The sequence below is a fragment of the Zosterops lateralis genome, assembly GCF_965231275.1.
Source record: "Zosterops lateralis genome assembly, chromosome: 5".
Classification (NCBI taxonomy): domain Eukaryota; kingdom Metazoa; phylum Chordata; class Aves; order Passeriformes; family Zosteropidae; genus Zosterops; species Zosterops lateralis.
Genome location: NC_139766.1, coordinates 41,616,133 through 41,643,183, shown reverse-complemented (window position 1 = coordinate 41,643,183; position 27,051 = coordinate 41,616,133). Strand labels below are relative to the sequence as shown.

General features: G+C 36.3%; 1 protein-coding gene across 5 annotated transcripts in view; it reads left to right on the top strand.

Moving 5' to 3' along the window:
* Positions 1 to 27,051, top strand: part of RAPGEF2 (Rap guanine nucleotide exchange factor 2) — a 180,940-nt gene that overhangs the window by 75,981 nt on the left and 77,908 nt on the right. For all 5 annotated transcript variants that reach the window (XM_083860976.1, XM_083860974.1, XM_083860975.1 and 2 more), the window contains exons 5-6: positions 17,016 to 17,091; positions 18,935 to 19,102. In XM_083860976.1, the coding sequence (XP_083717102.1) occupies positions 17,016 to 17,091; positions 18,935 to 19,102 (244 nt within the window). The remainder of the gene's footprint in view (positions 1 to 17,015; positions 17,092 to 18,934; positions 19,103 to 27,051) is intronic.

The following is a 27,051-nucleotide window of genomic DNA, read 5'->3' as shown; positions in this document are numbered from 1 at the left end:
TTACAATTACTGTTAAAATGAACTGGCTATGGTTTAGCAAATGGAGCACGTCCTCGTGCATCACTGACATCAAGTGATAGGAAGAGACCTAAACTTTGCCAAGTAGAGATGGTCTAATTTTGATTTTGTTTGTCATTTGAGTAAACCAAATTTGCAATAGTAAATTAATATTTACACTATTTTAGTGTAGTTTTTTTCAGTTTAAACCATCATCTTTGCCCATCTAAAAAGCCACTAAGATATTATTTTGTAACACGTGAAGCCTGTGATTTAGAGAGCAGGAGGGAGCCAAGAAGTCTGTGTAGGAGCAATCAAACATGTAGAAAGCAAGAAGTATGTGCCTTTCTCCAAATCTGATGTAGTCAGAAAATTCTCATATCTCTTTCTTTTCCCTGAGCCAAATGTAATTCATCCCTAAGCATCTCACCATCCAAAACTCCTCTTTTTTTCCCCCCCACTTTAAAACTGTTCTCTTTTTGTCAGCCTGCCCCATGCACCTGTAGTAAATCCCTTCAAACAGATTCTCTGGGCTACTGATCCTGCTCAGATGGAGGGCTTCCCCTTGCCTGTACCCCTGGTCTTCTCAAGCTCACCTTCATTGAGTGATGGCTGGGCTGTGGCTGACCCAGTTTAAAATAAGATATATGTTGTCATCCCACAAATTCCACCCCTACCCAACCCCCAGGATTTCAAGAGCATTTGCTATTCTTTGTTGAATTTCACTCTTCTAAAATGAATGCCTTTACATGCCAGAGCAAAAGCAGTATCTCTGGGTAATTTAGGCTGACCTAGTGGACAGATCTGCCTACGGCCTTGCAGGTTTGTTCTCAGTCCTGTGCAGGATTTGATCTTACTCTTAACTTTGTGGCAGTTGGCATGTGAGTCTGTACAGAACAGGATAGAGGGCTGTCACTAGATTTGAGCTGACACTTCCAAGTACCTTAGTGCATTTGACTCCATATGCTCAGCATATTATTTGTATTTGGGTCCTTTATTAGCTGATTTGCTTGCATTAGTTTTAGATATAGCATCCTCAGGCTGGTTGCTGAGTAACACTGAAAATACTCTTTTGTTGTATATGTTATATCAGGTAAACTTGCTGTATTTCTTTCCCCCAAATCACTGTGTCTATGGCTTTCATTTCTCGTGTTAAGATATCATTTAAAATTCTTCCACTAGAGACACGAGGTTTGGCAAATAGTTAATATATAGCTGGGGAAGAAGAATATTTTTAAAAATATCCCATTCACCCTCCATGAAGCTGTTAAAAAACATAAGAAATGACCACACCCCTGCTTTTGCACTGCTACTAAAACTCATGTAACTAAAAAACAGTACAGGAGTCCAAAATTAAGTGTTGTAGTGTATGAGAAATGGGCAAATAGCTACTTGTTGAAATAGTTTGAAGTGAGTGTCAAAGCTGACAATTTTATACCAACTCTTATAATGTACTGAATGACTTGTAAAATTACTTCTAACTAGCTGCTGGACAAATCTTTAATAACAAATTAAAAAAAAAAAAGAAAAAAAAAAGTTGTTCAAGATGGGATATTGGAATACATGAAGTCCGATATTGAGTATTTAGCTTTGGAAACTTAAACATCTAAACCATGTCTATTCTTTTTGAAAATAGCATGAGTTTAATTTTATTTCCCTGTTGTAATATAGTTTAGCTTGTATTTGTCCAAACTCCAAGCCATCAGCTAGCAAATAGTGTTCATAAGATAAGGCTGGGTTTTATTGTCTTTAATTTATTCTTTTGGGAAAATATAAAATCCATGGTTTTAAAGAACTATGCTCTGAACAATTAAATCTGCCATTTATTCGGTGACATAAGGTAAAGCTTTATCTTGTTATATTTAATTTCTGTGAATTACAATGGTGAAATTTATTTTGACAGTTTAATATGAGGAAGATCATCCCTCTTCCCTTCTACCCCTTTTCCCTCAATCTTCCTATTAATATTTACAGACTTCTTCCTTTAGTGTATCGGGCATATATTGTGTTAAACTCAACATTCCTTAATTCTTTCCTCCCACCATGACCATCAAACTAGCATAAATTAATACTCAATCCCCTCATCATTTCCCTTGAGGCAGTTCACATGGTAGAATGAGGTTTGTGTATGAGCTCCAGAAAATAAATGAGCAGAAGATGCAAGTCCCTGAGGGCTGTCCTAGCTCTCCTGTGTTTTCATATGGCCACTGACAGCAACTATGTGACAGTCCCTCAAATTGTCCTTTGGAATGGCCTCCAGCTTGCCTTGGGCTGCTCCGTGCTCTCACCACATTTGGTCGTTTGCTTGGACTTCTGTGTGTTTGTTGTACCAGAGCTTTGCTCCTGGTGCAAACTCCGCTGGGTTCTTTGGTATTATTTCGATGGGAGCTGCAGTACCAGAAGGTTTCCTGCATCTCCCACTGCTTGCTCTTAGCCTGCAAAACCAGAGGATGCAGCTATCTCTTAACAGGAACAAAATACAGAACTGCTGGGCAGTTTTTCTCAGACTGTTGGCTCTGGTACTTGGGGATTTCAGCGTTTCTCCTAGAATGTTTCTGAGCCCATCTGGGTAGCGTGTGCTGTGCTGCTCAGGCATCCTGCTCTGCTGACTTGCCACCTGCAAACCTGTCTTTACTCTTCCTTTTCACTGCTTGTAGATCTTCTGTTTCCTTGCTGCAGCCTCTTTTCCTTCACTGCTGCTACATCCAACCAGTTCTCCCCTCACTGCCTCATATGGTGATAGCTGCTTTCCCTTTGGCAAGTTCACAGATTTTACATACAGGACCAATTATTTAAGCCTTTTCCTCTAATTAAAAGATTTAAGTTTTGAAGGTGAGAAAACATCTGTTTATCACTGTTTTCAAAATTAAAAGGGATGTATATGTTTAAATATTGATGGTTTTAAGCCCTCTGGTCTTTCCGATACTAAAACAACTTAAAAATGGAACGGAATACCTAATCCTACTGGAGAGCCATTGAACAAGTTATGGACCTCTTTTGAATGTGTGTAAAGCAATAGCAAAACTCAGTTTATACAGAAATGTTTTGTCTTCATCCAAGTGTATCCTCATTAACTTATGAAAGTAATGTTTCAGGATAAAATCTGTTTGGGATTTTGGCAGACTTTTTTATTTTGACAGGTAATGAATGTGAGTGTAATGGTGCTGGAGCAGAGCCTTTGGCTGTCTACATGTATTTATACAGCTTTATGTATCTGAAACATACTTCCTAATTTTTGTGATGTCTGAATCATGCTGTTTTGTGTGGTTTACATGTATCTAACGGATGGTGTGTTTATATTCTGAATACAGAATTGCCTTTGATTGATCTTTTGAGTCAGTAAAATTATGCTGATAGCTTTAATCACAATGATAAAGTCCTTCTCTCAGTATGACTCATATATTTGCAACTTAGTGTTTATTAATAATGGCTATTACTGGCTGAAACCAATGACATAACAGAATGAAACTGGGATTTTAACTGAGAGTGATCAGTATACACAAATATTTAAACCATGATAAAATCCCCTAAAAAGTGATGTATTTTTTTTCCCTCTCTGAGCAGGAAACAGAGTTTTAGAGCAAAGGACTTTTGAGAGGCTCAGAGTTGTACTTTAGGAAATTGCTAGTTTAGTTGTTTAAGTTGCAGAGAGAGTTGATCAAGAGCTGTGTGGAGCTTATTTAGCTTTTTCCTGGTTCTGAGGTGCTTATGGCTAAGGATTTGCAGCATTGTGATGGAAACTTAAAGATCACACATCGGATATTCGTAGAGAAAAATAACTCCCCAGGTTATAGTTTCAAGTCTAAGAAGTTTCTTGGAAGTTTATACTTTGGATTTAGTTTGCCCTTGGAACTCTGTCTTGAATAGAAAACTTTGCTAGTTTTGCTGCTGCTGGATTTTCCTGTGAGCTGTTTGTTGTATTGGTATGTCTGTGTGGAGCTGGTGGTGTTCTGAAGCCGTGCTTATGATTATCTCTCCGGGCTGGTGGGAAGGTGTAGAGTGTGGAATTGCTGTGGGCTGAGCCCCCTGCTGCCTTGTCCTCTGTCTGCTTTGAATGCCCTGGTTCAGCATTTCAGTCCCATCAATTGAAACGGAAGCATGAAAGGAGTGTGATCTTAGAGTTTAATCTAGGAAAGACTGAGATCATAAACTGAAGGAGGAATATGATGGAAGGAATATGATGTCAGTCATTTATGATTTTGTGGCTATCATGAATTACTCACAATGAATTTTAAATAGACATTGAGAAATAAACAGTAATTGCTTTGTACTGTCTGCATTTACCCAAAAGACTGCATTTGTCCTTTTGGATGGAGATGTTACTGTTACCTGCAAGCAGAAAATGAGACTTATCACAGCCCATATGACTGATTACTTACTGAGACTCAAACTCCTAGAGAAAATAAAATCTTGCTTACAGGAGGTAGCATTTTACTGGGAGTGCCTGCCTTGAATTTGTTAATCTCCTGTTAGTATCATGGTCAGCACTATCAGTGAAATCCAGTGCTTGCTCGTGTGTGTCATTGCAGGTTTCCTTCTGAGGTGCTGCAGGAGCTGGAGCTGCCATGGGGCTGTGCCTGAGCCCAGTTCCCTGGGGGCTCTCTGGCAGGCAGGGAATGCAGGGAGGGTTTCCAGTCCCTCTGACTTCATCACTTCACACACAGTCAGCTCTGGCTGTAGCTGAATTAGTTGAGCCATAAATTGATGGGCCTTGTGATGTCGCCTGCTATTTCAGCAGAATTTGTCACTCAGAGCACAGACTGCATGTCACCCAAAAGTGTCCTTAGAGTTTGAAAAAAATGGCGTAGAGGTTTCTTTGAATATGAAGACTTCAAAATATTTTTACAGCTAATTTATCCTTTATCCCATCCATCTTATGTTCTGCTGAGTAATCGAAGAGTTCACTGAGATCTGAAACTGATCATGACAGTATCTGAAGTGTCGGGAAATAGAAGAGGAGACAGTTCTTAAATGATGATATTGGCTGGTGTCTGATGTTGTTCCTGTCGTATTTCAGTGCTACTGGAATTTTGTTTTTGCAGAGCTGATAAAATGTTAAGGGACTTAATCTATTACACTGGCATCTTTTGAAAACAAAAATAGAAATTCAGCGTTGTGTGTCTGGTGCTACCAGGCTTTCTTCCAAGTTTGTAATGACAAGATAACAATGAAATCAAAAGTGTCAAATGACCGGAATATGTTTTCAGCGAGGCTGAATTGTTTTGATTCCTCTTAAGGAGAGGGAGGCTTTCAGGGATGGAAATGCTTATGGTAGGAGAAAAGCAAACTTCAGGAGGTCTCACAAATGCAAACCTTATACCAGTTTCTAGATGTATGTACTTAGAGCTACCAACTTCTCTTTAAGTGTGAAAGATGGGCTTGAGAAGATCTGGATCACCTGCTGGTGCTCAGGGGCGTTTGGGATGTTCAGAACAATTTCATATGCTTTCTATGGGGTAGACACTGTTAATTGGTGGTGCAGAGCTTGCAGATTCAAGAGATCCTTGGGTTTGGTTTTTCATTGTTTCATGCATGGTAATTGTAACCTGAGTCAAGATGACATCTCTTGCCACTGTCAGTACCTTTAAAATAAGGAAAGAAGTTAAGCTTTTCTTACGTCGTGCTTTATTCACTTCGGTGGTGTTTATCTTCCCCACTGAAACTGTGGCTCTGTGAAAATACTTATAAGTTAAGGGTATCTACTGCAATGACAAAATTGCACTTGTGATATTTAACATTATAAATCCAGACCACTGCTTTTATGGAGAGTTTTGCCTGTGAACCAATTGAGAGTATTTTTTGTGTTTACTCAGATTAAGTAATCTGAGGTAACATGGGCAGTAGATTTTATCTGTGTAAGTGTGGATGTCTCTTAATAGCTCAAAGTAACTGAAAAACAAAATTAAGCAGAAGAGTTTAACTACCTAGATTCATGGGAGGGCCATAATTTTTTAGTGGAAAGACAGGAGAGGAAAGGAGAGAATCCTTTAAGGTAGCTGATAGAGGAAACATGATCTTTGACAACTCTAACTGATACCAACTCCCAGATCTCATTTCTTTAAATCTTAGAAAGTTTGGGTTAATATTTTGGCTAATTTTTGAAAAAATATGCTAGGATAATGGTGGGGGGTTTTTTTTGGCTTTTTTTATTATTATCACCCCCACCCTGCCCCGTCTGGGCGCAAAAAAGATTAATATTAATTCCATGGAAAGCACTCACATTTTCCCTGAAGATGTTGTATTCTTATGGTTAAAAAATTTTGGTGCTGTTTAGTTGATTGCCTGGTTTCTAAGATGTGCTGCAGTAAAAGCTGGCCTTGAAACAGTATGGTTTCATTGCTGACTCTTCTTTTTAGCTTATTTTGTGTTTCATTGGCTAAAGAAACCTTTCTCATCCCAGCAATAGGGTCTCTAATGGAGCATGTCACAATTTGAATTGAGAACAACATCTAAGCAATCTTGGAAACATTGTTCATCTTTGCTTTTACTGCTCTTCTATACATTAAAATTATGTGATATATTTTATTTCAACACTATTCACAGTTGCATTTTCTTTCTAAATTTCCAGTTTTGATTTCAACATTAAAAAGCTGTTTTCTGAAATCATAATAAATTGCTTGCATACAAATTGGAACGTGGAAAAAAAATTGAAAACTCTGAGAAATTAGGGAGAGGAAAATTCTCTGTGTAATAAAAGTGGTTATTTAAAAGTTAAATGTGAGACCTATTACATCAGGGTATCCGTACTGCTTACATTGTTGATTGTAGGTATCTATCTGAAGAAAATTGTTACTTTTTCACAATTGATATTGCAGCTGGTGAGATATCCTATTATGTAATATCTTCCTTCTAATTCAGTTTAATAGTACTTAAGGTTTTGAGTTTTAGCACAAACCTGCAAAACATAAAAACCTCTGTACTTGGGAAAACTGCATTTTAGGATTCTTGCTGAGGTCAAAAGGAAGATTTTATGCACTCTCAGGATCTCTGGACAAGTTTTATAAATGTGATGAACTGAAGTAATCTGGTCATTGCTTTACCTCAAAATAACAACAAAAGGAGCTGTGTGCAAAAATAGCATAAAGAATACCAAAATGAGAACCTGTACCTGTGTGGAGAGAGGGGACAGAGGACACTGCCTTTTCTTTGCCTCATGTGAACCTCTCAGGATCTAAACTTTCATAAACTTAATTTCAATGAATCTTGATAAACTGAAGTAATGGTGTTTACATATGGATATGGAGGACTGCAGAATAACTGAAAGGAATTAGAATTATTGTCTTGATTCTTAGCATGATGCCACTACTGTAATTCTTCCACAAATGGTCTTTTTAACAAAATGTTGCTCATATTGCAGAAGATTTGAAAATGTCTGAGAGTTTTCTTTCAGTTGATACTAAAATTTTCCAATGCTTCTGAAAAACAAATCCAGGGGTACAAAATGTGGTGTAACATTTTTAAGTGGAGAATAATTTATTTTTCGAATTATAATGTAAATAGCTAAAACAAAATTATCACTACTGCTCCACTAGTTTACTTTGTTTATTCATTCACAAATATACAATTTTTTCTTGAATAGATCTGCTTTGTGCACTGATAGATTTATGGAAACCCGTTATTGAGATAATGTATTTAGCTCTCCATGTGAATGAATTAGTTGTATCAAATGAGTTAGGCGTGTGTATGTGGAAAGTGTCAATATGTATGGTCTTGTTTTACTCCTAAAAACCTAGATGACATGTCAGGTTATTTTAGTAATTAAAAAAAACTTGGCAATTTGTAATATCTTAATTGTGAAAGTCTCCAGGGGGACTTAAAAATGCTTATTATGTATTTTTCAATATAAAAAGTCTTCATTTAGAAACTAGCATCTGAAGTCTTTGTATGACATTGGAAAAATACTCCTCTGTTTTAATGAATTTCATGAATGTTAATAAGCCAAGCTGTGTTTAGACAAGGTCTTGCCTCTTAAGTAATGTTTTCCAACAACTTCTCATTCTTTGAGACCCTTATGTAGATCTTGTGATGTCACGGTAATCTCCATGGCAACACAGACGTCATTAACATGAAGCATAAGCAAAGCTGTCTTTATTCAAACCATTTATTTATTTGAAGGAATAAGAAAAAAAAGTAGGTTAAGAAAAAACCTTTCATCTTTGGATGTTTTCTGAGATAAAATAATATGAGAACTTCTAATTTAAAAATAAAATAAGGGTAATTTTTCCCAAAGAAGGATCTTTTCCTAGGTGTTCTGATGATGTACCTGCCTTCTAGCTTTCTGTACTAGAGATGTTGCAGAGCTGAGCTGCTGCAACAAACTTAAATCTGTTGTTGCCTCTACTGGCAGGTTCCCATTTTGTTTGTTTATATAATTGTATATTTAGTCATTGAACATAGATCTTGAATTCCACAGAAAAATGCCATCAAAACGTTTCTTTTGTGTAAAAGCACTTTTTCAGTTGGGTTTTTAAACCATTTTTCAGCTTAATGTTTTAGTTTTGATGTTACATTACAAAAAGATAAAGTGAAAAGCAACACACTTACTTATTTTTCTATCTAAACTAGTCAAACTTGCTACCATATTCACTCTTGTAACCAGACAAAATTTTAAAATTAACCTCACTTTTCGAAACAGTAGTCTGTTCTGAAAGAAAAACTGTGTGAGGATCATAAAGCTTAGGTTTCGGGGTTGACTGAGGGGACTTTCTGTGGAAGCAAACCTCCAGAATCAAGCTAATTTCAAATTATTCACTGTGGATTTTCAGGAACTTCTTTTGAAGTGTTTTCAGTAGTCAGCTATAAATGAGCAGATTAATGCAACCTCTGATCTGTGTTGCATTTGCATCAAAATTAAATCCCTGTGAGTATTACATAGATAAAGCACTACAGTCTGTCATCTGTAAGGATGCTAACTAACAGTGTTAAAAATACTGAAGAGGTTCACTAAAGTTTTCAGCTGAAGTTTAACTTCTACACATTTTTAGGAGGAATTATTTAAAGCATTAATTTACTATAAATGTGCTTATTCTGTAATTTTAATGTGGGCTGGTTAGTCATCAGGCATTCTCTCTGTCTGGCTTGCTGGGTTCTTTGCCCCCTCCTGCTGCAGCAGCAGAGTTACTATCCTTGGCACCATGATTCCTCTTCTCCTACAGGCAGTGGGTGGTTTGGGTCCCAAGTCAAGCAAGGAGCTGCAGTGATGTCTGAGGCTTTTTTCTCTTGTGAAACACTCCTCCCAGGTATTATTAAGTGGCGTGTACTTAGCTGTGATATTGCAAGTGAGTCCCTTCCCTGACACATGAGCTGTTGTATCAGAGACTGTAAACATCTAAGCTATCCTATGACATTGGATAAGCCTAATCATCCTTATCCATGGTATGCAGTGAGCTCATGTCTCCAGGATTTGCGAGTAGTGACAGGTCTGCAAATGCCTCTTCAACTTGCCAGCATCTCAATTTTCCTTTCAACTGAAAAGCATTTCTGTAAAGCAGCTACTTGCTCTTGCTGGAAAAAAAAAATAAAAATGAAGCTGTAAATAGAATTACATTCTAGGAATTAAATAAGTTAAAAGAAAAAAAAAAGCTAATCTAGTTAATATTTTGATAGATAGATGACCAGTACATTTTAATTAAAAAGAACAGTTATTACAAGTCAAAAGCTTGGGCTTCCCTTGCATCTTTACTTGCTTTTCGTAAAAGACAGGCACTAATTCAAATGAGAATCAGGGAAGTCAGCCTCTATTATCAGATAATTTGATGTTCTGTATAATGATGCCTTGTCTTTTAGCTGGCAAACCCTTGCTTTCAGAGTTTGCCATGTGCAGCTCCAAGCATGGGGAACCCCTGTGCTGCCTTCCCTGCTTTCATCATCCCCAGTGGAGGAGCGCTCTTCACGTTAGAGTGCCTCTGCATGCATGAGGGGCTCTGCCTTTTTTTCTGAGGGGTCAGAAAATGGCCACGCCAAATTTAGTTTCCATCAGAGCACTTAAGCGTTCTCCTGGGAATGGCTTGTGCATGTATAGGAGCTTCTTAATTGTAACTTGCTTTTTTTCCTTGGCAAGGATGAGTTGGGTGGAGGTCTGGGTTTCAGAGCACGCTGATGTGAAAGCCAGCTAAACCTAGCTTGGCTAGAATAATCATGTAGAGGGACTGATGCTTTTTGTTCTGATCTGGACATAGCAAAATGAAATATGGTGGTTCTTAATAGAAAAGGTGCATGAGGAGAAACTTGATTGAATCCCTTATCTCTCTAAATGGCAGATAAAAATAGTCCCCAGTTTGTTTCCCATCTAGCGTCTACTTACTACTGCTCTATGTTTCATCAAGGAGTTCACTGTGAGTGGTTGGCTTTACAACTAAATCTAACATTTTGATGATGTCGCTAGCTGAATGTTGATAATTACATCAAGATTTGATTTGGGGATTTTTTGGAGACCAGGCAATTCTGGTCCTGTTTATTTCTGTATAATCAGATAATAATTGATGCAGTGACTGAAAGCAGCTGCCTGCCATGACTGAGGAGGTCATGGCACTGCTGTGAGGAAGTGGTGTGTGCAGTGGGATAATGCAGCACATGGTCCATCCAATGGCTTGGGTATTCCTCTGTTTTGATATTGAAAACTTGAGGATAGAGGGAAGATTGGAAATGCAGTGGATAGCACTTGAATGTAAATGGTGATGGTAATAATAGCATTTTCAGAGTGAGGGCTACCTAAGAGCAAATGAAGACTCTTTGACTTAAATAACTTCAAATTCTAAATATGCTTCATGCAATACCTCTGTGTATAATTTTGGTAGTTTTCTCTGAGTCTCCTAAATGTAGCTGTCAATTGAAGCAATGTAATTTTCACAAAAGGTGCTTTGAAGTACTGGGTTTATGTAACTTAAGATCCATTTTTATCATGAATATGTTAAAGACTTGAGAAACTAAACTGTACTGTGCATAGCCTTATGCTTACAGATTTATTCATATACAGTCTTGAACAAATAAGGATTGGTTGCAGTGAAGGTGAGAGAAGGATAATGTTTACTTTAATCTCTGTGTTTATTTAGATGTTCTGCATTGGCAAATACTGCACATCAGTGACCTTAAACCCATTCTACCTCTCATTTAAGAAAGTTTTTGAATATCTTGATTTCTTGAGTTTTGAGATAAAATATTTCAATATTCATACATTACATTTCTACTTTAATTATATTGTAAATTATATATTTAAAAAAATTGTATGGAACTTAGTTCTTTCCATACATATACCCTATAAGATTCTAAGAACTTGAGAAACAAGAAAATTTGCTACTTGTATTTTTCCTTTCATTACAACTTGTCTAAATAGAATTTTCTTTTTAATTCAGAGGAAGTGTCAATTAAATAGATTTTATTCTCAACCAGCAATTTTGTTCAAAATATTGAAATCACATATACATAAAATTATAACAGTATTATTTGCTGAAGAATGTGCGCCATAGAGATGACCATACTTTGTGGAGTTTTCTTTGTGAGACTTAGAAATAGTTTTACTAAAACCTTAAGCTAATGTAATAATCATGTAGGCAATATCAAAAGAAATAAAAGTTCAGATTACATTGTAGAGAAAACCCTAAATTTTTGTCTGTCTTTTTCGCAAAATAATTGTCATTAGTGAAATTGAATTTTCTATGTGAGTGATCTTAGATTTTTAAGAGGAAAAAAGAAAAGGGCTTAACACTTAAAAACCCCTTTTCTTGGTGTTGTGAGGTTTCCTTCAGATTCTGCATCACTTTTGATTAATGCATTTACATTCCAGTGCTGAGAAATAACTTTCCATTTGGGAGCCGGGTTGACGTGAAAACAGGAATGTGGAGGCCCATGGTGAGGGGACAGGGCTGAATGCTGATAGAGGAACATTCCCTCTTCAGTAGCTGCTGCCTCTCCTGCCAGCTCTGCAAAGAGCATCTGTGTGTGCCTGTGTGAGGATGTCTGGGGACCGGGGGAAATGGATGGGTCATGTCTGGGGAAAACTGCCTCGTCCTCCAATGTCATCATGAGAAGAGAAAAAAATAGAGCAAGTCACCTCAATACCTGCAAGTTTTTGGCTGTCTCTATGTGTAAGTGCTTATAAAAATTCATGTGTTGCTTGTGGCTTTAGATGTTTCATTTAACTGAAGTACTTTGTTGTTTTGTTAGTAAATCTATTAAATTTAAAGGGGAATAAATGCCGACAGTGGTCTTAAATTATTCTGTTGTCGTTTGTTAGCCACAGGCATATTTAAACTACTGTAGTTTCATAATAGTGAAGAGTTTTTTAAATGAAAACTGAGATTGTAAACTTGGGAAAAATGGAAACCCTTAATTTTCTTTTAAAACTTGTCTTCTGTTATCAAGTATGAAACCTGAAAACTGATACCTCTGTTCTTTAGCCAGCTATGTATGTTTTCAGTATAACAAGTTGTTAGCTGAGGAATGCATGTAGTGAGATACACTTATGGATAAGAGAACTGTCATCTCTGATCAGTGTAAATTCAATTTAAGAACACATTAAAATGTGCAAATGAAATTGTAAACTACTTACATGGGTTAAAATACCTGCTTTTAATACATAGTGAGAAAACCCATTTTTTTTTTTAATACTAATGACTTTATTTGGAAATAATGCTTTTGAATAGTCAAGTGGGAAATTAGACTTCTGTCAATTGTTTAAAGGAATAGTATAGTTAGGAAGAAATTGCTTGAGAATATACCTGACTGTCTACTGTAAAGTGGATTCCTGTAAATAATATTTTTTTGTATATGTATTGGTTGTTGTTTGTGTTTGGAGTGTTTTGTTTTGTTTGGGGGGATGGTGTTTTTTGTTGTTGTTGTTGTTGTTTTTTTTTGTTTTTTTTTTTTTTTTTTTTTTTTTAAGTAGGTTTACATTCACATCATGCATTCAGTATCCATATGGGAATACAAGTATTATGATAGAAAAGAACTCCAGAAGTGAAATTATCTCTAGGACAGGTACTGAGGAGAGCATCTGTGAAACTTAATGCTTGGGGAACTTCAAGTCAGAACTTATGTGGTAGAAGGGAAGAAAAGTGTTGGAAAAGCTGCTGCAGAACAAGGTTCTCTGGGGAATTTAAGTGAGGCAGCAATATCCTGACCAGGCAGCCCTTCTGGCTATCTAAATTACTGTTATGACCTCTGCATCTCATATTGACAGCTACAATTGCAAAGATACCTTTAAACTGCTTTATCTTCCTCTGGTGCACATCACCAATTTAGAGAAAATAGTTGCAAATCTGTGATTCTTTCAGGTGTAACATTGATTTAGTAGTTGCAAACAAGCTATATTTAGGCATTGAAATTAATAAGACAATTTTGATTTAAATTATTAGGGAATGGTATGATCTATCCAAATGTGAAGTGTATATCATGTAAAGTCTCTACCTGCATTTTAAAAACAAAAATGGGGTTTAAACTTTCTATATGCACAGGCTTATCTCACCTTTCAGTAAGGGAAGAAGTAAATTTGTCAAATCCCTGATTTATTGAAATCTGCTATGAAGGCTCTCTACATTGTACTTTAGCTAGCCAGTATTTCTGTTGACTATTTTGTGAGAAATCTGGGTAGTCAAAATCACTTTCTATGGAAAGTCTGGCATCAAAATTTTATAAAGAATATTGTTTAGACAAAGTTACTGAAATAGAGCTGATGTTAAGAAGATAATTTATCAGTCCTTCCACTGAAATTTTATTTGCTTGGTACTGTTTCTGTGTGATACCTAAGTTCCCACAAGCCAGCTCACTTGCCTGCTCATGGTCCCTTGTATGGAGTTCTTCTCCTGGTATTTCAGAGAATCACAGAATGACTTGGGTTAAAAGGGACCTGAAAGAATTATCTGATGATAATTTTAAATCCCCTGCTGTGGGTTGGGGACACCTTTCACTGGACCAGATTGCTCAAGAGTCCCATCCAAACTGGTCTTGAATAATTCCAGGGATGGGACATTCACAGCTTCTCTGGGCAATCTGTTCCAGTGCCTCACATTCTTATAATAAAGAATTTGATGAAAAGTTTTACATTTTGGACTTTTTTATCAGCTCAGTAAACACACTGTATCATGGTTTGGGTATTTGCAGTTTCTTATTGCATGCTAATGTTTCGAATAACATGTTTTCACTTAAATTGAGTTTGTTTGATGGCTTCCTCTACTGAGTGGCTAGTTATGGCAGCTAGGCATTTTGGAGAAGAGTGTCACTAAAGTACTTTCTAATTTCTCTTTTATTTTTGCTCTTGTGGGAAACTCTGATAAATTAATTCAGATACAGCTTACTGACTTTGATGTCAGTCTTATGAATCGAAACAGCAGGATTAGCAATGCCCTAAGATGTCAGTTGTTTCTCGGAGCTGCACGTCAAACAAAAACCTGCGTTTGAGTGTGGTTCTGCAAGAGATGGGATGCACTACTGTGATGGATGTTCTACCACAGGCAGAGATGGACAATTCCGAAGTGCTCAGATGTAGTGGGCAATAACAAGAGAGTTCCCTCATTTTCACTGATTATGTGAATTCCTCACTGGTGATGAATTTTCTCCAGAGATTGGAAGTCAGGAGGTTTAGCTGGTGTGGCCATCTGAGAACTGCAGTGCTTGAAAGGTCATTTAACTTTCTTGTGGCTTGATTTACTGGTCTTCTTTCTTAAGCGCTTCACAAAGTTTAGAGAGTTTGTTTGCAGCCTGAAGTGCCTTGTGATCTTTGGTCAAAGATAATACATACATGTGATGCGCTGTCTGCTCTGATGAATTTCATGCTGTCATAGGAGTCTGAATAGTCCAGGAATAGTGTAGTTATTTGCCGTGAGAACCAGTGTGTTACTTGGGGGCAGAAATCGAGAGTTTTCTTTATAGTCACTGAATTCATGCCTTCTATCTTAATATGTTGGCTACCAGTGCTCTGGTGCTAAAAGGCGAAATCTAAACAAGTTATTCAAGAATAGAAAAGCACATCCAAAACATAGATTTTGTTTTAACTATGTTTGGTAAAGCTTGAAACTTTTGCATGTCAGCAGTGATTAGCAACAGACAGAAGTTTAAAGTTGATACTTAAAGACAGCAATAGAGGAGGAAGAAAGGTGGGGTTGAAAAGTGTATATGCCTTTTTCTGTTGAAATGAGTGCTTGCTCTGAGGCTACAAAAATGGATTGGCAAAAATACAATATGTGTTTTCTCAGTGGCGAGAGAATATTTCTGTGTGCTTCCAACTAGAATATCAAATAAGTTGACTTAGTAATCACCATTTTTTGCGTTTTTGTTTTTCAATCAGTGAGTTGATTTACTTTCTCCTTTCTTTACTCCTCCTTTGTGTTTCTATGGAAAAGCTATGGTATCAATCAGGCTATTGGCTGAGAAAATAAGTTGTGACACTTGTACAACAGTTTGATGAATCAGGCTTTGTTTTTTGGTGTCTTTAAGAGTAGTTGAAATTGTATAAAATTCAAGATGGTATTGTATAGTAAAGAACCTTGTGTTTTGTTGCTGGACTGTAGGATGAAGCATGTGTTTGCCTCCAGGAAAGAGTAAGCATTTTGTCCAGAGACTTCTTTACTCAATATTTCTTTTCAAGAGGCCTAGTATTCTGGAAAATTTTTTCTATTGTAAAAGTCCCATGTACCATTAAACACGATTATTATTTTGATGAATAAGCACAGCTGGCATTTCTTTTCAATATCTGACTGCCTTCTTTTTAAGCCTATAAATGTGCTGTTGTCAAGAGATTAGCCTTTGGGGTAGCAGTTAAATTGTTCATTTCTACTAATCGCCAGGCAGGACAGGAACACAGATATGAACTGGCTAGGTAGACTGTTCCGAATGCTGTGTGAACTGCAGTTTGTGAGCAAGGAAATAAAGCTTAAAACAGTTATCTTTCACTAATGCCATAGCTTAAGTGTCTTACCACATGCCAGCATTGGTTAAAATTCAGATGCTACACTTTTGTTGAGTTTGGTTTGTGTTTCAAGGTGTTGCTCTGGAGGCTTCAGACAGAAAGGTTTCCCACGTCTGTTGCGCTGTGCCAAGAGGAAGAAAGGGAAAGGCCAAATAGTTATATTGGCCCTCAGCTATTTTAGGGTGGATTGGTTACAGCAAACTTTAACAGGAGTCCTGAGGTTGCATCATTTTGGTGTCTGTTCTGCCCTCCAGTCTGTGATGGGAAAGGTCTAGTATTGGCCTGGCATTCTTACCCAAAGGGAGAATCACTCACACCCCTGAAACAAACTTCAGCCGGCTGCCTTTCTTCCACTCTGATGGTGTATGATTAAGGGTCTGACTGTAAAGGTCCTGGATTTCTCTGAATCATGTACTGGTTCTCTGCTCTTCACTTTATATGTGGACTTTGACTGTTCTTTGCAGTGGACCCTGCAGATGCACAGATTCATCTAATACAGGCAGAGCACTCCAGAAACCAAAATAAAAAACCTTACGTTTTTTTTCTTACAGGGAACAAAATAGTATAATGTTTAATTATTGCACTATGATGAGAATGTCTCATGAAAGGGCAGAACAACCTTTTGTCCTCGTCTATTTAATTTGGGAATACACTCATCTTCCTTATTTTATTAATTCATTTTAAGTAGAAAAGAGCTAATTGAAGTTGATCAGCCTTTTAATTCTTTCTTTGGCATGCCAGTTAGCTTTTGTTAAAGAAATGCAGATAGCTTAGGTAACTTAATACTGTAATGCCAGAAGATGCTAGATCAAACTCTCCAGTGCAGTTCAGAATCAACTGTGCCTCTTCAGTAGACAGCTCTTGATTGACACTTGTTTTGGTGTTAATAGACTTATTTAGCAAATACTCTTAGGGCACTATCTAAATACAAAATAGACAGCTCTCAGTGTCCTTGGGTCTCAGTTAATTGTCGAAGGACATATGCATGAAACTTGTATTGTGCACAGGTACGTATGTTTTTTCTCTGCTTTACAATATCTGGATAAGATGTAAATATGTTTATGAATTCTGTTACAGCTCTGGTTTATTTTCTAACTGAAATATTTTTGTTTTTCAGTTTTGGCAAGCGTTCTGCTGGCAGCTTCAGACGTGGATGTGAATGCATTGTTTTAGAGCCATCTGAAATGATTGTGGTAAGAATATTTTCAGTCAGCTGCTTTCAAATTTTACAGACCAGCTTTGGTAACACTTCAACTTCCAAAAATATTTATGATTTTCTGGTTTCCACATGATCGCTTAGTAAATACAAGATGTCATACCTATAATTTATATTGTTGTTACATTTATTTTTTCAGATTTCTTGTAAAACTGAAGTTTTCTTGTACTAGCAGAATAGTTTTGTGGGGGGATTTTAAAGCAGCTTTATTATTATTGGTAAACATAGATGCTTTAAAGTATTCATCTCAGGTTGGTTTAAATCTTAATGTTTGAATTAAATTTAATCTCAACCGTCTCAGGTTTTTAAGAATAAATTTGAATGTTTTTAAATTCTGCCAACCTCCACCTGGATGAAGCTGAGGGTATTTTGTTAGCAGGATCTGCTGTAGCCCAGTGGCAGAACATTGTCTCTGAGTGTTCACAGGTTTAAAAGTTCTAGTTGTCACCTGAGGGCTCACCATCTGAACAAATGCAGAATCAATGGACTATTTTTTTTCCTCTCTGTCACAGAGATACAGATCAGTTCATAATACAGGCATGACAATTATCTAAGCCATATAGATAGCTTAAATATAGACTGTGACACTGACCATTTTTTTTCCTAAAATGTAACAGTTTCTGTAAAACTTGTGGAAGCTTGGGAAAATGTAGTATTACATGAGGATTGTCCTTGTTTATTACCAGTTTTTGTGACTCGAATCTGACCATTTTGTTGTCCCAGTTTTGTTTTCTAGAAGTATACAGTTTCACTGGTTGTAGCTGTGTGAATGTCTGTCTGTTTCACATGCATTCCTTGTTAAGTTATAAAGAAGAGTGATATAAAGAGGGGCATTGGAAAAGGCAATGACTAAACAACAAGAAATTTTTTTGACTGCTGGATAATGTTGGGTCAGAGGCACATGTTTGTCAAAAAATGAAACTTCGACAGTTTTGGAAAGATGAAATTGAATGTTTCACTCAGGCTTTCAAAGGAATAGTTGTACTTTGAATAGAAGGAATCCTATCCCCAGAGTTGTTTGGGCACACAAGAGGTGTAGCAGGGTGTGAGTGTGAAGGTGTCAGACATAAAACAGATACTCCCTGTGGAGGGGATAAACCCTGCCTACGGTGAACACAGAAGAGATGTTGATTTTCATCCAAATTACTGCAAAAGTATCATTCTCTTCTGAGAAAACTAGAATTAATAGCTCAAATATTTTCATGGCAGCATACTGTTGTGTAGTAGTCTTCAAACTCTAGACAGTGAAACTGAGAAGACTAATTTTATACTAGGATATAACTAATAGGGTTTTTTTGTTCTTCCTGTTGCTGTTTTGAAGTGATTTTTTTACATGTAAATCCAGTCTATTAGAAATCTTTTTATGCCTTCAAAATATTTGAAATAATAAAACCAGTCCTGCCTGAAAAGTTGAAGCTTTTTCCATGGATTGGTTAGGGAAGATGCTGAATAGATGGCAATAGGGAAACAGGCATGTATTCTCTTGCACCGGTTTTCTTTCTGTAATGTATTGATTGGTAAAATGTTTGTATTTGTGCAAGCATGAGAAAGGGGTGAGGAAGGGAGAATTTTTCTTCTGTCATTTTTGGAAACTGATCATATTCAATGATCCTTTTCATACTAATGTTGTTCTATTTTTTTTTTTTTTTTTTTTTTTTTTTTTTTTTTTAGTAGCAATTTCACACTTAGTGCTGAAAATGTAGGAAACTCAAAACTGGCTGCTGATTTTTTTTTTGAAAATTGAATTTCTTCTGTTTCAAACCAGAAGAAACATTTTTCTCTCTTGCGAGGAAAGACACACTCTCTTGCATCTGTTCTAGGTTGATTACATGGAAGAAAATGAGGAATATTTCCAGCGTCAGGCATCTCACAGGCAATCTCGAAGGAGGTTTAGAAAAATCAACCAGAAAGGGGAGCGACAAACCATTATTGATACTGTTGACCCTTATCCTGTGGGGAAGCCACCTCTACCTAGAGGCTACCACACGGTAAGCTGTCTGTATTTATGGTTCACAAAAAACATAAACAGGAAAACTACTGAAAGTAACACAGTCAAAATGGCTAAAATGGCTGGTATCTTTCAAGTGTGCTTCTGTGGGGAGGTTTCCCTTCAAAACTACTGTGAATGTGGCTCCATCAGTGTGTGAACGTGTGTGCAACTCGCATCTTAGTTCAGAGTTGAAAGTACGTTTCTTATGACTGTGGATGTCATGTATTATTTTTTAATGTTCCAATCATTATGGGAAATTGTTAAGGAAATTCTGTTCTCATTTCCTTTTGCTATTATGTTACAGAAGAATTAGTTTAGCGTACTGTGTTAAAAGGTCAGTTAGTGAAGCACTCGTTCACATATGTGATAGCAGGTGTTGCCTGAAAAGGACTGTGCTGCATTGCCTTACACCAAATTGGGTTAAATCTGTCATTTCTTTTTGGAATTGAGAACTTAAATGTAAAAATTAAATTTAACTTCTTCTGGTATTTGCCTTTTTACTTGGATCTTAGTGAGCTATTTAGTTGGCCTATCATGGAGGAAATAATTTGGTCAGTTTACTTGACTGCTTTTGGGGGTCAGGGAGGGAATCTATCTATGTATGTTTCCAGACTTTCTCTTGAAATTAAAATAAACTAATAATTAAAACTTACTCTACAAAATGTTTTATATGGTTTTTAAACTGAGAAAAGCTCTATTAGATTAATGTGTTTTTGTATTGATTCCAGCTGTGAGCAAAATACTGGAAAAGCTGTTTGTCTTTGGCTCTCATTTTTTTGTTTAAGCCCTAAATCTGGTAGAACCATAAATGCATGGGCATAAATGACTTTGTGCATATTTACTCTCGTTGAGTTCCATGGGCTGAATTTTGTACAGTGTAAGCCATATACATATAAATTTGCAGGATGAGAGCTTTAGTTTTTTTAAAATGCTATCCTTGGTACAATTCAGTTGTTAGCTTTTTCAATTTTTTCCTTCCTTATCCTTATTCCTTGACTTGTTTGCCAGTTCACTGTATATTCAATGTGTGTCTGTAAGTGTGTAGATGTTTGATTACATCTGTTAATTATACAGGCTTTTCTTCATGACTTGAATAATTACATTTTATGCCAACAGTTTGGTTTTGTTTATACAACGGCTTTTAATGGTTTAATTTTCAGTGCAGTTTTAATTGGCTCTAAATTTAAGGCGAATTGAGCCAGTTCACTCTGTTTGAAGATACAACGTTGTACTGGCCTGGTTTTGCACACAAAAAAAAAAAAAAAAAAAAAAAAAAAAAAAAAAGTGGTATTGTATTTTGTAGGAATTACAGAAATAATTACTTTTGTTCATATTATTTTAGATGTGTGTGTCATGCTTAGCAAACAGTGGTAATGTCATTTGTACCTAACTCTAGAAGGGGTAATATTTAGGTTACACAGTGCCATTTGCATTTGTAGGTCCTTGCCTGTTGTATAAATTTCACTTTAGGTGTGCCTGATGAGTTTTTGTAAGCTTAGCTGGTACTAAAAGCAAAAGTCCATCCTGTGCTATTCTGTTGTGCAAGTTCATAATGGTTTTGTGTATGTGCTGGGAAATCCATTGCAAGCGAGATTTCATACTTAGATGGAAGCGATTGCCAAATAAACTGTAAAATTTACAATAATTGCAGTCAAACATTGCTTTTTAAAATGTAATATAATCATATGACTGGCTTTATTTTTTTTTTAAGGCAAATAGAGTCAAATAGATCTCAAATGAATTTTAGAATGTAGTTAAGACTTCATGCTGGTCCATTTCCTTCTGTTTTTACAGTATTTGGTGATCTTGCAGACATTATTCTCTCATTCACATCTACTAGCAGTGTTATTTCAATTGCTTTAACCATACGTGTTACAGGCTGCGTTGTCTTTTTGCCCTTCCTATTTTATGTCCATCGACCTCGTTTTATTGGTCTTAATTTCTTGAAAAATTGGCTGAAAAAAGCAGGATTTTTTTGGAAACACATAGGATTTTAAGACATATTATAACACGTATCTTGTGGACTTGTTGCGCATCCATTCTCTGGTCAGCATCTGTCAGGATGTCGTCTTTGTTTCTACTTTTTAGTTTTTGATAAAAAAGAGATGGAAGCATTAAGTTAAATTGAAAAAGGGTTAATGTGATATATTGTTCAAGTTTGCTCTTCCAAGTGCATGTATTCTAGTTTAGGTGTTACGTATATGAGACTCAAAGTAATAAAGCTGCTTTGATAATATCCTTGAAATTTCACCATGTGTAATTTTCTTATATTCTGTTTTATCGTAAATCCATGGAGTTAGAATGTAGAATTATTATTTTGATTGTTGATAAATAATTATTCTTTATTTGCAGTAGTCTATGAATGCTTTTCTTCAGAAGGTTCAAACAGTATTTTCTGAAGAAAGTTTTCCATATCATAAAAGCATAGAGTGAAATGTAGAGATAAAATGCAGATGCATGGTGTGCTTTTCAAGAATTAAAAATGAAATGCAGTGCTCTCAGTTGCAGCATGGCTTTCTGCAGTAGAGCCAGCTTGTATGGGATGATGGACCCTCATTAACATGATTTTAACATTATCTTCATAGTGGTGGAATGTACTATGGCATGTCTGATAATGTTCATCTTTTCCTTTCCTCCTATATGGCATTCATTTCATTTTGGCTCACAGGAATGCACTAAACCTCAGGTATTGTAACTTACTGTGTATGGTCCACTAACAATTTACTTGTGGGTTTGCGGTGTGATATCATAATACTGATGCCACATTATGACTAAAATTGCCTTCTAGCCTTTGCTCTGATAGTTCAGCAATCTCATAGTGATACAAAAATACTTATGTAAGGGTAAATTTACTGACAGCACAATGTCTCTTGCCCAGCTTGATTGACCTTGCCTGCTTTGACACCCTCTGTGTAGGAAAGGAGAACTATAAACAAAGGGTGAATATCAAATATTTAGTGTTCGGCAGCCACTTTACTCAAGTATCTCCTCCACGACACAGGGAAGTTAATCTTTGATTTTGACTTAAAAAATTGGCCGCCATCACCATTTAGTACCTGTATGTCAGTAAAATGGGGAAATGGAGTGTGACAGGATGAGCAGTAAAGAAACCAAAAAAAGGCTTTGCAACGGTGTTTCTTGCTCATCTTCTATTTTGATGGTTTCTACTGACTCACTATAAAGAGGCTGGATTTTGTAGACAAAATATGTCTAAATGGCCATTATCTGAAACACAGCTTTGCCAAGCTATGGAGAAGAAGGTGGCCAAATAAGTGAAGTGTCTTGGAAGGGTACCAAACCAAATAAAATATGGAAGTTATTCCTGATATCAGACCTCAGATGCACTCAAAGTGATCTGAAGATTGGAGTGGCATCTTTTAAACTCAAGTGGCATTTGCAATTGCACTTGTCAATGCCAAAATTGGCTGGGCATCTATCAGATACAATGTTTGAGAAGAATGTGTATTATCAAATTGTTAAATATCCCCACTGTTATGCTTGAGAAATCTCTTGTGATAGAGCTGAAAACAAATTGAAATTACTTAACTTTTTTCTAGGTTAAAAATTCTCACTTTCTTCAAACATCGCTATGGTCAATTCTCGTGGTTTTTTTAATCAGGAAATGTGTTTATTTTAAAAGTTCCTTCTGTGTCACATAGTTAAATTCATTTATCTAATACACATAGAGGGTTCAAATTTCTATATGTTTCCGGTTTCATAGACAAGTGATTTCTGGGCTGAAATGTTCTTTTTCTTCAAAGTGTACAGCACACTTCTTTTAGGAACCCAGTTCCTTACCTTCAGATCACTGCTCCCCAGTTTGGCATGATCCTAAGTAACCTATGGTTACTAAAGTACTGTGTTCAAGAGTGACAATGTACTTCTCAAATTATGGTAGGAATTTGAAAGACTTTGTAGTATTTTATAACTTACCCTAATGTTTGAAAGGTAATTTGAAGTGAAATCTAAAGTTGAGTATCGGTTCTTAGACGTGTTACTTTTGGAACAAGTATTGGTGATTTCTAGGGTAAGGAAAATAGAAACTTTGTTGTATATAGAAATAATATGAATGTGTTTTATCACACAGATAAAATTACATTCTTTTTTTACCACCTTTATAGTTTGGTAAAGTTGATCAGTTCTTTTTTGGGGGAAAAAACCCCAAAGCCAATAAGTTTGAGCTGCTCTCACTTGAATCTAGAAAATGTTTGCTTGTGCTTCTCATGTGTCAGAAGCATCTTTAACTAGATCAGTTTTACTGCCTCCTTACTTAATAGCAGAAATAGGATTTTAATTCCTGAATGTGGATTTTCATTCTGTGTGTACCTATACTTAAGGCTACATCATATTTTCAGTGCAAAGCCTTTGTTTAGAATGATTTGGCTGAAGCAAGTGTGAATCCATTCTCCTGAGATCCTACATGGGTTTACTTCTGCTTTAGACTGTTGTTTGGTTTTGGTTGTTTTTGGGTTGTTGTGGGTTTTTTTTTTTTTTTTTTTTTTTTTAAATACTTTCAAAGTGAACAGTCATCTGTGGAATGATTTTGAAAAAGGATAGACTTTCTTGTAATATCTTATTGCCAGTAAACTTTGTGGCTGCTTCAGTGCATCTGTGAAGAATTAGTCATGCTCGGTCTGAGTGTTGCTGAGCTGGCTTTTCTGTATATAATGTATGGAATATTTGGCATAAATTGGCACAAGCTCATAAAGGAAAAATCACTTTGTCCAAAAATAAGGTGCTGTTCTTTAGTGGCATAGAGATTACAAGTAGTCATTTGTTACTCCCTGGTTTGTGATAGTCTGTCTCTCTCTAGACTTGGTATGTAAACTGAGATGTGGGCTTTTACTAGTCTCTGCTGTAGCCTTTAATTTGCTAAAGGTGAAGTATCAAATCTTACTGGGGTATATTAAAAGAGATGCAGGTAGGCCTGTAAGAATAATGCTGAAGTACCTGCGGATAGCCCTCAACAGAAAGATGGTGTGTGGTGCTCTGCTCTGTGTGAATCTCTCTAGATTTGAATTAGTTAACAGGCTTATGAAATTTGCTGCTATTGCATTCTCAGCCAGGCTTTCTATAGCCAGCTGCTGAAATCACTGCAAAAGGGCTCTCTGCCTTTAGTAGCTTTCCTTATCCCATTCAGCTTGAGATCCACGTGGGGTGACAATCCATTTATCCGGGGCTGGAAAGAAAAGAGCGATGGGCTCAGAGCCATCAATAACCCCGGCTTCTGCCCCAGCTACAGGCATGTAACCATTTTATCCTCACAGACTGCTGTGCAACATTGTCAGGTGTGTTCAGGGCAGACAAGTATTCCTTCTGGATTTTATCTGAAGGAGCTGACTGAAAATCTGAATGAGAGGAGGGCTGGAAATTATACCGTGTCTAATGTTGCTGAGTCAAATCTGCTTTGCAGCCATGACTCCCTGAAAAAATAGGCATGAGAGTTTTTTCTAACTTTTTTTTTGTCTGTGTGCTATTTTTAGAAAAGGGTTAGAGCCTTCTCACTTAGTAGCAGATTGTAAAATCTTTCTTCTTGCCCCTATCTTCTTTTAAAACTAATAGTGTAAAGCATTGGCAAAGTGCCTTTTTTTCCTCGTAAGGTTTGGATTCCCATGGTCTGCCAAGAATCTAAAATACCTGGATTGAAAATTTATGTTCAGATTGATCTCTTTTATGAAACAAATTTGACTTTACCTTTCTTTTGTCTGCAAAATGACATTATAAAACTGTTGTATATCATATACCTACATTTAAGGAGGATATTAAAAAAAAAAAAAGTTTTTTTCTGCCTAAATTTGGTGCAAAACCCTGATTATTTTCCTTTATTCAGTGAGTGGCTAGTGAAGTGATGTGGAAGTTTGTAAGATGACAAGCAGCGTTTTCTGGTTGATAACACAGAATGAGAATTCCAAGAAGTTGGTAGCATTTTTAGCACTTTGTTACAGAAATCCAGTATAATTTGGGATGAGGTTTAATGTTAAAAAACAGCAAAATACCATTGTTTCTCTGCATGTTTGCTTATGTCGTATGTTGTAAAATACATGTTGCTGCATGTCCTTCCATGGACCACACTACATACAATCATGATCATGAAATACCTCCTATGTGCTTTTCAACTGTGTGGACTTTGCACTATTGTGATGTAGCTTGATAATCTGCATTCATGTCAGTGCATTGTATTTTACATAGTAAATTGATGCCAGTGTCATAACATACTTAGTTGTCATGTGGAATTTCAGTTGTTTTAAATGATTTTGAATCAGTAGAAACACTTGCCAGATACCCAGTCTACAAGGAATCTGTTTAAAGGAACACTGTCAATCTTTCAAGCCTGTAAATTGCTGAAACTTTAAATGTTCCTGATGATTTTTAGAAATATCTAGATCTGCCATTCTAATACAAGATCACTTAATAAAACAAAAAACAAACAACAGACTCAATCATGAGTTATTCACATTAACAATAAGAAAAGCTTGCTTTCAGGAGGAAAGAACCACATTTAAAAAAATTATTTGATAGGACAGTGAGCAAAAAGAGGTGGTAGACACAATGAAAGCTTGACTTTGTGAAAAGGTGTAAAGGATGTGGAGAGGTTGGAGGGAAAAACAATTTTATAAGCATCCTTGACCTTAGAAGTGTTGCAAGTGTAGTTACAAAGGGAAAAAGAGCCCAGAGAAACAAGTGGGGACAAATACATTTGGTTGTCAGAAATGTTTGGAGCGCAGGATGTTCAAGGGTTTTGGCTTTAGAGACTTGTATGAATTAGGGTACCTGGACCTATTTAAATAGATTCAGTTTTGGAACTTGCTGGTAACTGATTTTTCCCCAGACAGAGGAAAAATGTGAAGAGAAAGGAAACTGAGAAGGTTCTGCTCTATGGTTTATGCAAAATGAAAGAAAGAAGGTTGCTTCAACTAAATAAAAGTTGAACTGAACTCACTCTGTTCCTGGTTATGACACAAATTAATTTAAGTAATGTCAGCAGAAAACCATAATTGTGTACACACCTAAATTTGCAGAATATTGCTGATGAGAAGTAGCACGGTATGCAGAGTTTTAAACATGTTAGCATAAATAATGAATGCTTGTTTGCCCAAACAAATCTGTCTCTATTAATAACAACACAGTATAAAATAATTTATTTAACGTTTCTAGTGTTCATGTTGAAAATAAAACACACTGTATTGATTGTTCCATTAATAAAAGAAAGGGGCTGGTTCTTAACACTGCCTAACGTGAGTGTCCCTTTACCAGGAAGGATATCTGTTGAGTTGCTTTTCTTCATCTGCAAAATCCAGTGTGTAATTTCAAAAGGATATACTCATGATTTCAAATGAGCTTGGTGTGTACATCATAATGGGAAGTAATACAAAATACTTAATGGATATACATAGTCTGTACATTCGGACACATCCAGTAGCATGAATTCCTGAAGAGTGTGGCTGTGTTATACATGTTTAGGTGCATTTTGAAGTGAGACACTACAAAAATTGTGAGGTATTTTACTCTGAAATGTGAAATGCTTGAGATGATTTGGGCAGCTCATGGTAACAGTGTTTTTTTTTTAATGGAAATTGGATGTTTCTTCATGGGAACATCCACTGGAAAAGTTATAATGGCAATAAGTAATTCCCATCCCTGTGTTCTGTGTGTTCTGGCAAAACATCACCTTTTTAGCCTCACAGCTTCTTTCCTTCATCCGTGTTTTTAGGGACCATTACTGTTTCAAGTTTTGTATTAAGTTTTATATTTTTATTAATATATTAGCAATGCTATAATTTTATTTTGTGTAGCACCCAAAGCAAAGCAAAGCAAAATTGTTAGTTTGTCATCCTTTTAGTAATGACTACTGGCAAGCTAATGTAAAATTAATGACATGCAGTGTGTTATTTACTCAACTTGCAGCTTCTGTCAGAGGTTGTCTATTTTTATAAATTACATCATCCC